General features: G+C 37.7%; 1 protein-coding gene across 1 annotated transcript in view; it reads right to left on the bottom strand.

Annotated features, from left to right (window-relative positions):
* The window catches only part of LOC117418301 (catenin alpha-3-like), a 183,172-nt gene that overhangs the window by 160,963 nt on the left and 7,934 nt on the right, over positions 1-14,275 (bottom strand). The window contains exons 4-5 of the mRNA XM_034031216.3: positions 7,219-7,385; positions 6,073-6,192 (exon numbers count right to left, since the gene is read on the bottom strand). Of these exons, the coding sequence (XP_033887107.1) occupies positions 6,073-6,192; positions 7,219-7,385 (287 nt within the window). The remainder of the gene's footprint in view (positions 1-6,072; positions 6,193-7,218; positions 7,386-14,275) is intronic.

The raw sequence follows: 14,275 nt of genomic DNA, 5'->3' as shown, positions 1-14,275 counted from the left end.
CATGCTTGAAATGTTTTTGCTTACGATTGTAAGTCGCCCTGGATAAGGGCGTCTGCTAAGAAATAAATAATAATAATCAGATCAGTGTTTCCCAAGGCGGCCACCAGGATGGATTTGTGAGGCCACAGCAGACCCTCAGTAACCCTTAATTAATCTTTCTGTAAGTCTACAGTGAAGGAATTAATACAATGCATACTGTACAAACAGACTCTTGCCATTCTTTTCTACTTTCAATCTGGAATATATTGACAGACAATATATCAGAAATGCGGGACAGTCGATTCAGTACAGCTTGCTCTGTAAAATGAGTAGGGAGAAAATTATCCACACTGCCTAAATGAAATATGGGTATTTTGGCATTGCTGTGTTGTGTTACTAGGATTGCCTAGGTGGTGCAGATATTGGTTTTTTTTGTAATCCAGCTAGTCTGATTTATGACAGACATACAGTAGGTCACACCATTTCACGTTGTGTCCAGAACAGCTGACATTGTATAATGTCGGACAACTTCTGAAAGAAGGAACTCATATATCCAGTATGTAATATATGTTACATACTGTTGTGTTGCCTCCTATATTCACTGTGTCTATATCTAGTTGGCCAAAAGACTGTGTGACTGGCCAAAAGACCACTGTCCAAGAGGGGGTAAGCATTAAACATTACCAGCTATGGATAGACGTATACACTTCCATTTCTTTAATCTGCCTGACCTTCAGTACCTGAAAACATCCAGTAAGTTATTTATTTAGTTGACCAAACCTGAATTATACAGAGAAGGGACATGTGGCAATGTGCAGTCTGCTTTGGTTCAGTGCCCTTGGAACTAGCTCTAAAACTGGGCAACTCCCAATGTGAATAGCCATAAAGAACGAGAAAGAGCTAGGACTGACTGTCAGAGATTTCATGAGAACATGCACAGGTAGTGGAGTTTTTGGATCCTCCCTGACTGAAAGCTGCATCCTTAAAAGTACTACTGGGATTACATGCAAGACTATGCAGCCCCAGACCAAAAAGCAGAAGGCTGGTGTTGGAAGATGACAAAACTGAATGAGAATAATGTGAGAGGGACAGTAGATTTTAATAGAAAAAAGGCTAGGTTTACTCAAGTGATATTTTGGATATTTTTAGAGATATTTCTAGATTATGTTTAAGTGCCTTCACACAGCCATATCAAATACTGACACATCTGAAACTATAACAAACTGGATTAATGGTACGCAGTAAAACAGTCAGCAGTTTAGAGTCACCACACTACATGTTACAATCCATAGTTTATCTCCAAGAAGTCAAAATAAATCATTTGAGGCTATCTGGACAATCAAAAGTCGTGAATCGGGGGAATTCGGTTTCATGTGTGCTGAAACTGAAAGCAGCTTTACAGAAAGAGCCTTGTTGCACCCAATGATAAAAAGGGTAAGGCCATACAGTTAGCACCCCATCTTCCATCTTATAACCATTTATTTTACTCTAACACAAGAAAACATTGTATTGCGCATATTGTGATTTTTCATTTTCTTTTTTGGTAATGGAAAACGCAGTAAGATTACTCTGGCTTCAAGTAAATTCTTGAGTATAATTTCAATGGTCTCAGATTTTCCTATATGAAAAACGCACACATTCTGGTAAAGGTGAATGTGGCAGGGCAGAAGCCCTGCTGGTGTAATTAGGGTGTGGGGGTGTAAGGTTGGCAGGGATGGGGTTAAATCTGTCCCTGGCAGCAATCACAGGTGTGGCCATTGACAGTGCATCTAGCTTCTTTGAGTTTGAAAGAAACTAAGTTTTAAAGAAAATAAGTGGCAAACTTTTTAAATGTTTAGGCTTTTTGTTTTGTTGAGAAACATATGTAAAGCCATAAATATTTGCGACCAAAATATTTGGTGAATCACAACCATAAAACATATTTTGCTCCAGAAATGTTGGCGAACTGTTGCAATATACAAAGTATGTATTGTTAGTGGAATTTGATTTCGTGGCAAAAAATGTTTTTCTTTTTGCAAAAAACACATAATAAAAGGCTTGCAAATATTTATGGTTTTATAGTATATTTATAAAAATGCGCTCAGGAAGAGTCATTGTCTAAAAAAGAATTGTAAACTTGGTTGCTTTTCTGCAAGGAGAATCCGCCCTCAACCAACATGTCATCAGCAAGCGCATAAAGGCTCTGCGTGTTATTCTCCCATGTCGCTTCTTTTGTTTCAGCCTCTCAGTCACACGGCGAGAAGCCGAAACGGGAGTCAACCTCTTAAAGCCCAGGGGAAGGGCTACCCTCAGCCACAGATTCCCTGAGGTTTCCCCCTATATCAAAAAATAAAAAGCAATATGTGATAGGGGTTTTTTCCTTATCCAAGTGCTCAGCGGCTTGTATTTAGGTCTCTGGGGTGCGTGGTCAGGCTGGAGAGGCTGTGCTCTTTCCCCCAGCACAGTCATGCTCTGGGGTATGGGCCGTGTCTCAGCTGCTCATTTTCATTAATTTTTCAATATTTTGGGAGTAGGTGGCAGTGCACCACTGTGGGATGCGTTAATCATTTATTATTATTTTCCATTCATGGTTTGGCGGCCTCGTCTTTTGGGGGGAGGTGGCCCTGAGTGCCACTTCCTATCTGCGGCACTAGGATGCACGTAACTGTTCATGTTTTTCTAGCCGACCTTGCGCAAGTAGCCATCAAGCACCCACGGATGAGGCTTCTGGCCAAATTTATCATTCACTCGGGCCCTGAGTGCCCATCACAGTCATCGGGCCCTGCGCGCCCATCACAGTTCATTAAATCATCTGCATTTGCAATCAATAAATCATTCATTGCAGATTCTCCATGCTGAACTGCATATTCACAAACAAACTCATTTATAACCCTGAAAAAATAAGAACTGACTGCATCTTTTAATATGTATATGTTATTATAATGCTTCAGGGAAATAGACAGAAATTCAAATGCAAGGAAAACATAAATGAACATGAATCCAATGTTGAATAAATTATCTACCATTGTTTACAGTCTATCATCTATTTTCTGTGTCTAAAATCAAAGTATTTGCAGTGATGTACCTGTTATAATAAGATACTAAAAACAAACCACCATTTTAAGTGTCACCAATACATTTGTAACTTGTGCAAAAAATGTGAGGGTCACCTAAAATATTTTTTAAATACAGGGCTATTTCGCAAAGCTTTACCTCTTGAGTCATTTAAAGAATGCTGAGCTTGTGAATATTCATTGAACTGGCCAAGAATATTCATTGAACTGTGTTTGGCTTCCCTGGCTTTATAAATCTCTTAAAACAAATACTTAAATCATTCATGAGTTCAAACTTTGTTTACAGGGTTCACACGGTCCCACCTCATCAAAAGGTAGGCAGGATTCTGCACTAATCCTTGCATTGTATGGAGCCATTATTGACTGAAGAGTTTATATCGCAGTCAAATTGAAAAACTCCAAATGCAGAAGTATCTGTTTGGGTTCATTTCACAGCTGACCCAGGGTAAGTGAATAATAAATATCACAGTAATGGTAATGTTGTTGTAAAAAGGAATATTAAGTAAAGGTACAGCAACATAGACACTAACATTGTGTTTATTGCAGTTTACAAACCAAGTTAGTGAAACATGGTGTCTTGTTATTTGCTACTGTAGGTATGTACTTTATACTTTTTATGTACGACAGCAACTTACTAGGGATTTTCTTGCCCACTTAAAGAATAATTCCTTCCATTCCAAAGGTGGTCGGATTAGCTCACTGGAGTATAGCATAAATGGCAGCAGCTTTGAAAGCTAACTCAGGCACGTACCATGCATATCCACTCTCATCAGATGCTGCTGAAAAGGGGAATCTAACTCAACCCAATATGGCACTCTGGAAATCCCATACTTACAGATGAAGACCACAAAGCTAATAAAATGCAACCAGAAGCTAGTTTTAAAACCTGTGAACCAGCATATAGGATTTCAGGTTCTAAAAATACGCCCCATATCTCTCCTAAGTAGAGTGTGCGGTTTGGGTATTAACTTCTCAAAACCTGATCAGCTGTCAGATAATTGTAGAGTCGATATAAACTTATAACTGACAATTGTGGTGCCATTTTTCACAAGGCAGTGGTATCTGTAGAAATATCCACAGAACATCTATACTCTCGCACACTAATCCAAACTGCCCTACTGTAGTTAGCTCTGCGCTGCTATCATAATAAAATGCATACAGCAGCTGTACAAACCAAATTTCCACATAATTATTCTGTGTGTGCAAAAAATTTACAGCCATCTCTGTATTTAGTATGTAAAGGGTTATCACTGATTTTTGATGAACTATAAGTATTCAAATAATAAAACAAAGACTAGACCAGGCATTTTAGTATGAACAGCACTCCAAACAAATCAGTAATTTGAACAGGGTCTGGTCCCAACAGGTTCCGATGAGCAAGAGTCTGCTCTGTAAAAGGGCGCTTCAGTAAATGATGTGATTATTTAGATAAATGTAAGCCCTAGGCACCCTGTCTGAGAATATATATCTTTAGTAGATACAGGAACATGTCTATGTTAGTAACAGAGGAGAGTCTATTCTTATTTTGCATTTCAAGTTTGTGAAAGCTCTGACTTGGCATTAGTAGGTCTCAACATCTCTGTGGGACAATTCTCACTGAAAGACCCAGTGCATTGTACGATGGTTCCACATTTTAAATGTTGCATCTTGGTACATTATTTTACTGTTATATTCCCTTATCAGATGACTGTTGCACTTTGCAGCTGTCCATCTTATTTCACTATGACTTCAGCCATACACTTTTAAATAAACATCAAGTCGGCAACTTTTTCAGCTCACACCACTCATTGAAATGCCCCTTAAAAGCTTTCAGTTTCATTTTCATTTGGACGACCCTGACATCTAGTGACAGAGGCAAATATTCAGTTCAGTGTCATATGTTGTTGTTTTTTTTTTGTTTTGTTTTTTTTAAATATTTAAAATAAACAGATGCTGTGATATGGCATTATCACCAAAAGCAAATAGTATTCAGCATACTGTATATCCATACTTTTACAATAATGCCTGACAGTCACTGCATGTATTGTTTCTGGGTGCTCATGGGTATCTCAAATGAAGTGAAAAGCAATGTACTTTTAGCCTCGAAACAGAGCATCCTAACTGTGTGGAGTCTGGAGACCACTGCATCTCCTTACCAGATATAAGGAATTGTTCAGCTTCAGGCACCTGGCATTGACTGCAGTTTGCCCCAGTTCCAGGCTTTTCTATGTTGATATTTTACTCTTAATGTCGCTGAGTTCACAGACAGTTTTGATAATAAAATCCAACGTACAGCTCCAGATGTATAACTATCATCTTTAAATAAATAAAAAATACTTGAAAGAGACAATTTATCAAATGTGTGTTTTACATTTTACAGGCATTAATTTTACATCCATAAAGCATCGATACAAAGCTGTAGCTGAACTTAGGACAAACAAATACACCATCTATTGTGCCCTGGACTAGACTTTACTTCAATTTCAACATTATTATTTTATTTATTATTTGTTTATTTAGCAGACGCCTTTATCCAAGGCGACTTACAGAGACTAGGGTGTGTGAACTACACATCAGCTGCAGAGTCACTTACAACTACGTCTCACCCGAAAGACGGAGCACAAGGAGGTTAAGTGACTTGCTCAGGGTCACACAATGAGTCAGTGGGTTTTGAACCGGGGACCTCCTGGTCACAAGCCCTTCTCTTTAACCACTGGACCACACAGCCTCCTCCACCATTTGGTCCGTCTTGCTTATTTGGTTGTTAAATAAATTTCTGGTTGGAAATCACATTTTAAAAAAACACTGACCTGTGCATAGTTTTCTTCAAACAAACACACATCGATGACACATCAACCAAAGGCATCCGTTACAGAACATGTCATTTCAAGATACCAGTCTTGTAAATAGTGCATAGATCAAACTCAACTGAGCAGTATTGTGGTGGCAAGCCAGAACAAAAACCTGGAGAATTCAGATGTGTTTTTCTTGGTTTCATAAAAGTGGGACTCAATGATTAGCTATGTATCTACGTATCTATATACTTTAGTCTATATCTTACCTGTTGTCGTTTATAGGCCAGTTTATCAAGCAACTCCAGCTCCTTTACAAATTTCTGATTAGCCTTTTTCAGTTCTGCTTTGTTGGATGTGGTTCTCAAGAAGTCAAATGTTTTCTGCACCTACAGTTTATACAAAACAATATCTAGTCATGACAGGTAAATCCCAAATAAACAAATTTGGCAATGATTTAAAAAAAAAAAAAGGAATTAATGTAACACAATATAGAGAGATATGTCATGGTTACCTATGATTTAAAAAATACTGAAAATGTGCAATTATGCAAAAAAATGAAATAAAACATTTGCTTGTTAAAAATAAGAAGAAATGTCAAACATCACAATGTACAAACAATTTGAAATGTCATGTACTGAGCTACACAGTGTTTTCATGCATGGATGGTACTTCTTCAAGCTGATGAAAAATATGTTTCTCTACATTATGTGATATGCTTCTGTTTTAACTACAATATTGAAAAATGTTAAATTTGGTACCGTGTTAAATGAACTGGTTATAGGCTGTACAGTCTCTTAACATATAATTATTACGATTAGAGATGTCTCTGCTTATAATTTGCAGATATTTTTAATCCCTTAATCAGCACTGATGATGCTGAAGTCTTTCTCTTTCAAAAAGTGAGAACGTTAGTGCATTACAGAAGCAAAGTGGGGATTGGAAGGTGGTGGGGGGGTTCTGGGGGACAGTTCTGTTATTGGGTGCATAACTGAGTCATAGGAATTTGGGGATCTTGCCAGAAATTAATGCACAAACATGTAAGCTTCCTAATAAAGAAAATGTTTGTTCCATCACCACGTTCAGTTTCCATACAAGTCAAGATTCTTATTGCCTGTAGGAATATATCGGTTTGGTTTAATGCTAATCATTCTTAGCAGCTGTCAAGTTAACACAACCTCTGGCCATGCCTACTAATTACCTTTGCCAGCAGGGTGCCCTTAAGGTGGGCATGGTTTGTATAAAAATACATATATTGATATTCCAATAATCAGAATACAGTTAGGGGATAGGTAAACAAATGAATTCAGCCCATGTGATAGAAAGAGACCCCCTGTAAACAGTTATGCATCCGTAACTTTAAAAAAAAGCACTTTGTTTCGAATATGTTTTATCCGATATGCAGCTATACTTACAGTGGTTAGATATTGCAAGAGAAAAATCACATCTATTATATCCGCAAGAATGAGGAGTCTGGTAACTGCTGCAAGAAGAGCGCGGGCCGCTTGAACCACAGCCTCTCGTTTGGACAGGTGACAGGGATCCTCTGTAAACTCTCTCGCTGTCCGAGTCAGGGAAATACCTTGAAAGGACAAAGCACAAACCAAGTTAGTCAAAGAACCCAGCAAGGAAAACAGTACAACGTAAAAGGAATACTGCCTTTTGGTAAAAAATACCAAGATCTTAAATAATTACGTGGTCTGCATGAGTTTAATGAGAATTAAATGTCCTGACGGGTTGTTCATCTTTCCTAGAAAACGGAAATCAACCTGATCACAAAAATAATTTGTGTAATTCTGAAGAGTTATGGTATTGATTTTTGTTTTTTGTGGTTATAAATTCAGACGTTTGGTGCCAGTATCAAATTATTGTACATATACAGAAATATCTTAAAGATTGCTGGAATGTGTTCAAGGGCTCCAAAGCGATTCAACATTAATGCTGGATTTAAGTTTGGGACTTTTTAAATGGTTTCAGAATTCATATAATGCTCAATGCAAAACACGTCACAGAGTAAGAACACGGGACATTATTCATGGGACACATAAAAACTATGCACTCCCAGTTAGTGCTTTTTATATCTTAGGGATACATCAATCATTGAATACACAGCTCTGAAAAGGACCCACCCACCACCACCAAAAAAATCAATTGGCAATGTAACAAAACTAGAACGACTGACAGGAACAGAAATGGTATATTCTCTGGAAACTGAGAATTTTGTTAATTGTAGAGCTTTGCAATTTTGTTAATTTTTAACTGCTGAGATCAATGCCTTTTTTTAAAAAAAAACGAATCCTGACATTCTGATGCTTCTTTAAGCGGTCCTTTTAAAACTGGTAAAATCACTTTAATGTGCCTAAACCAGCCCGTCTTGCTGCTCATGTTTAGTCTTCTTTTACTCTACCTACTTTACAGCCATTTCTACCACTTCCGCTATTACGGACCATCAATTGGGCACCTCTCTCAAAAATGACTACAGTTCCATTAGCAAGCGATTGTTATCCCATCGGTTCATTAGCACACAGGTGAGCCATTCCTCCACTACTGAAGTGTATTCACTTTAATGACTTTAGGGTATCTGCTGTACTTGACAGGCATCTTTTTTTTATTCACTAAAAGTCAGCTTATATTACGCAATAATTGCAGACAATTTGCTGGTACTGAAATTGCTCATCAAATTGCCTTCCAAGTAGGAATGCAGTTTCCTTCGCCCTTTCAAGTCGGCTGCCCCCTAGGAGAATTGGAAGTGTGGAAGAAAAAGCCAATTTCACTGAGTGTTGAAAAGTTAATAACGCACTGTGGGATACTACAGGACGACAAAAAAAAATTAGATTATGCAATCAATTATTATTTACTGTCACTGTGAACTTGCCACCCAACTTAACAGAACAGGTGGAACTGTAGCTGCTGAAAGGTAATATATTGTGTGTAGGGTACCTCTAGGGATGTTACTATAAAATAAAAAAAAGTAGATTGTACACAACAGCTACTAGAAATGTGTCCTATTTTCTATCCACAGAATGATATCTATACACAAGATATGATGCAAAATCAAATCCTGATGAATCCTTAACTGTGATTGGTTGATTTTTCCCGTAACTAGGAACATTTTGAGGGTCTGGAACCAACTCCCCTGTAATGTTGTTGAAGCTGACACCCTGGGATCCCTCAAGAAGCTGCTTGATGAGATTCTGGGATCAATAAGCTACTAACAACCAAACGAGCAAGATGGGCTGAATGGCCTCCTCTCGTTTGTAAACTTTCTTATGTTCTTGTGTTCTTATGTTCTAACTAGTTACAAATCCTTACCAGACAGAACAGTGGCGCTGCCTTCATCGCAGGCCCTGTTGAAAAGCTATCTGGAGTATACGTGTGAATGTTAATATTCTAGTGCAATGCAACCCTTATACAAGTTTACTATGGTATTTTTGCATTGTATTTTTTGACTTTTACCTGCTTTTTCCATGCTAATACCATGCATTAACCTTAATATACCCTCGTTTACCATGTTTATTGATACGCTTTACCACATCTCATTGATACGCTTTACCTCACCATGTTTTTTACATTGCTTTCCTATGCTTTACCATGCTGTCACTACGCTTTATTACACTTCGCTATGCTTTTACTGTGGTAAACTTTTATAGGAGAAATCTCTGTGTGATTGAGTGCAGTGATTTTGGTTCCAGGATGTCCATGTGAGTGAGATGACAAATCTCCTTGGGTGGGAGCTTGTGCAGCTGCATATTACACAGTGCTGCACATGGCATGTCAGTTACAGCATTATGCTATTTAATAATCTGACTAATTTCCATTAAATATTGCATTTTGGCTTTGTTTACCCACTTACGGCTACATTATGCATTTGCTTTTTTATTTGTTTTGACTGTTTCCAGCACGAGGCAGTCATTAGCCAGCCTTAATGTCTGAATGCATCCGTACCTCCGAGGTTAGCGTCTACATGAGTTAGAATGAAGACAAAACAAAGCAATGCAGCACCTGACAATGCAAGATGAAAGAAAAATGACTCCTTAAAAACTTGTGTGGACCCACACAGAGTGCACTAATATAGAATGACAAAATATAGCTTTTACTTGCAATGCGACCAGCAGTTTGCAGGGGCGTCCTTATATTCAGTACAGGAGATTGTGCTTGCTGAAACGTATTTAGTTTATTGAGTCGCTTTGTATTGTCTGACATGTAGCCTTCCATCACTATCCAGGGCCGAGATTGTGATTTTGATGGCCTATATTATACTATATTATCACATTTGAACTGACTAAACACAAATAGATTTAAACTCTCATGCCACCTGCTGGACAGAAAACAGTTTCCTCTCTTTTTGGTGGACAAACGGTTATTTTCAGAAAGGCTTTTTTATTTATTTTTTTGGCCCAGGGAAAACTTGTTTGATGGTTTTCATCAGCTTTTCCTGTTCAAACACACTATTCCTATTCTGCACGAAACCCTGTCTATGTTATCCATGGAGTACAACATCTCAACTTGTTTTTCTTCCAGAACACCAATGTGACTTTCAAGTGCAATGCAACAGAAAAGATGCGAGACAAGCCTCAAAGTATTTTCTTTAAGGACATATTTTTAACTATAAATTGACATTAAAAATTGCGTTTAAAATTAGGCTGTTATGGTTTACTAGGTTCCTCTCAGACAGTATACAATAGACTAAACTTCAGGGTTGCCTGAGAATATTTTAATTACAGCAGGAAATGCAGAAAAATGTTTTCTGGAAAACCTTGTATGTTTATAAATTTAAATTTAAATGCATGTTTTTGTTTTGAACAGAAATGAAAACGCCAACTCTGTGGATGAATTACACATTTTAGATTTCTGTTTGTGAATAGAGATGGGTAGTGCATTATACAGTACGGGTACCTATATATATATATATATATATATATATATATATATATATATACATGGTAACCTTGCATGAAACACAGAGAACCTGCAGTATAGAATGCAAAAACTCACATAAAAAAAAAAAAAAAAATATCAGTTCATTTATAATTCCAAGCTATTGTAAATCCAAAAAATGAATCTGTAAAACAGCCAAGACTTGTCCTTTTTTCATTTTTACCATTTTAATAGATCAGCTTGACACATCATTCATAACACGGAAATGTAATCCAATAAGAATGTCTATATCCATGGAGATCTTACTTTTAAATACCATTGCCCTACAAAGTGTGAGCCCCGTGGAAGTGTTCTAGTTTGTCACGGCTTGTTACTCTTTTTCTTGTAGTGGTTTAATACAATCAGAAATGTGCAGGTTTTTTGGGGGTTTTTTTGCTGGTCAAGATGGCTAATATTTTAATGTACAATTTTAGTCAGCTGACTGCGGCATTGTAAAGCTGAAACAAGCTAGGGCTCTGTTCTCATCAACCCAAGAGGAGACCCAGACCTCTTTCCTAAGTCACAAGCACTCTCCTCTCCTTCTAAACCCTGGAGGTCATGTCTCCCACCATGCAGCCATTTCTCCTGTTCTGTGAATTATAAATGTTTGGATAACCAGTAAGAAACATAAACTTGTATTACAATTAAAATGGTTTTCAGAAGTTGCAGGAATTGTAGAAATATGAGGAAATGTAGTCGATGATGTATAACTTCAAACGACAGTGGTTTTACTTGCAAGACACTGGGAACCCCCTCGCCAGCGTTCACCACATCCCAATAAGCCACTGCACATCTGAAAAGCAATGTTGTACAATGTTATAATCCTAACCCTAACCCTAACTCAAAGGAGATCCCTAGGCTTGCTTCGTAAAAACCTTTGCTATGTGAAGTTCAGGGAGAACTTTCTGCTCTCGACAAGTTGCTGATTGTGGGTGGGGATCCACGAGGAGCCTCTGTGTACCTGCGAGTTTACAAAGGAAAAGTGGGATGGAGCTAATATGCTTTTAATTGTCAGAAAAATATATTTGCATGCTGGTAGTCATGTAAGTAGTCACTGAATGGCAAGATAAATAGACCAGAAAAATAAAGGTGATGAATAACTGCACAAAAAGGAAGGGCAAGCTTTACAAATCAGAACATTCAGGGACCCAATTAAGTTACATCCCAATATGTATTGAGTTTATATACAGTTAGAGTAACTATAGGTCTGAACCGTAGGTTGCATAAAAAATGTAAAGGCTACAGTATATCAAATGTGAATGGCTACTGCTACCTAGGGAGGGTGCGCAGGTCCAGATACTCGCGTTTAATTAGCACAGTAGATAATGAAAAGATGATTCATATACACAGGGATAATATGCAGCTGTTATCTGACTGTCACCTTTTTGACATCATGCCCTGTGATTTAAAGGTTACTGTAACCTTTCACAGCCTGATGGATCCTATTCCTCAAATTAAAGTATCTACAAAATATTTCAATGCTGGGGTCACTATTCCCTATATAATTGGCCTCAGACAATGTCTGATGGCAGGCATGGCCCAGCACTTTGAATTGGTAAATACTATACAAGTAGTTTCATGCTTACAAAACTATATTTAATCCTTACAAACAGACTTTAAATAACTTTATATAAATATTAATCAGTTTGCCTCGAATTCCTGTTACCTGAAATGTGTTGTTTCATATATCCACAAGATGTCCATAAAGAGTGATCATGAACAGCTTTTGTAGTAAATTGCTGGTTGCAGGTGCAATTCATCTACCACAAGCAGTGAGCATCATAAGACTTAAGAACATAAGAAGAACAGAAGAAAGTTTACAAACGAAAGGAGGCCATTCAGCCCATCTTGCTCGTTTGGTTGTTAGTAGCTTATTGATCCCAGAATCTCATCAAGCAGCTTCTTGAAGGATCCCAGGGTGTCAGCTTCAACAACATTACTGGGGAGTTGGTTCCAGACCCTCACAATTCTCTGTGTAAAAAAGTGCCTCCTATTTTCTGTTCTGAATGCCCCTTTATCTAATCTCCATTTGTGACCCCTGGTCCTTGTTTCTTTTTTCAGGTCAAAGAAGTTCCCTTGCTGGGTTTAAATTTCTTGTGCAATGAATCACATCTAGAAACCTAATATACTGTGTTTATTTGGATAATGTTAAATGATCAATTAATTTACATAACAGTATGTGACAGGCTGGCTCGCAGTGGTGAGGTGTGGTGACGTCACGGACCAGGAAGTAACTGAAACCAAAACAGTGGATGGGTGGGTGAAGCTGAATGCAACGGCACTCAGCGTGGATTTATGAACAAACCAAAAACAAAAGATTTAAACAATAACAAAACACAAAACAAAAAGGCGCGATGGCCAAACAAACAGAAACAAGTATATTTTTTAAATATAGCAATTGTTCTTTTTCCTCGCTCTTTCTCTCCGCTCTCCCGTACTCTCCTCTCTATACTCAACAACCAACACAGACAGCTGCCGGTTCTTATACTCTGGCCGAGGGGTTAACTAGTTGTTAATTATCTTATTACCCCTCGGCCACAGTCTGCACGCGTTTGGTAAGGATGCATGACTGTCAGCTAGTTAAATAATCAGTAGCTGATCAGTCATGCATCCTCACAGGGTTTTTAAATATAAATAATAAAAGACACGGCGCTTTTAACTGTGCCGCAAACAAAAATACAAATAGTAATAAATAGGGGCGGGACACTCCGCCACACAGTGTTATAGATTTGATTGCTAAGATAGCAATTGTGGCACACAACTGATAAAGAGGTCTACTGGCTTCCCAAAACCGTATAGAAAATAAAAAGCTAATTATCTGAAAATAGTTCTTATCTACACACAGGGATCTAGTAAAAAACCTCTTGGTCTCACAATTATATCCGAAGCAAAAGCTGCTATTTTGCAAATGATAGATGACTAATGCTTCATTTGTATGCTTAAAACATGTAACCAATATCATCACTTGTTATTTAAAACCATGTTTTTGTCATTGCTTGTTTGTCAGTCATTTTGCCATATGTAACCAGAATATTTCTCATCTATAAAAAGAATATAGCAGCTAGATGACAGAATGTTCTAGCAGTACAATGTAACACAACAACTTAATTACAGCAGCTCCATATAAACTCTCCAAGTGATAATTTTCTAAGGTTGGTAATTCAAAAGTAAAATGCAGTCACTCAAAACTCTCAAGACTTTCCTTCCATTTGACCTACAAAATGTTAGCAAACCAAAATATAACATACTTACAGCTAACAATGTCCTATATTAGGTTTGTTTTTATAAAAAAAAAAAAACTAATTTAATAATTAGACTGCTAGATTATGATGCTCCCTTGTACATGTTCTATTTTGGATTTTATGCTCCAATATTTTGGTCACTTAGAACACACCAATGCCATCTGGACATAAACACCCTGGGGGGATTCCATATGGGAAACACCATAGGAAGGTTAAATGGTTCATCATTTAGCGACATTCAGAAATAGTTAGCGGTACCGCAGAACGATACCTGTTTCACACTGGGATCCATTCCAGTCCACTTTACTGTTCC

The sequence above is a fragment of the Acipenser ruthenus genome, chromosome 13, assembly GCF_902713425.1.
Source record: "Acipenser ruthenus chromosome 13, fAciRut3.2 maternal haplotype, whole genome shotgun sequence".
NCBI lineage: Eukaryota > Metazoa > Chordata > Actinopteri > Acipenseriformes > Acipenseridae > Acipenser > Acipenser ruthenus.
Note: the sequence above shows the minus strand (reverse complement) of the source record. Positions and strands in the feature narration are given on the sequence as shown.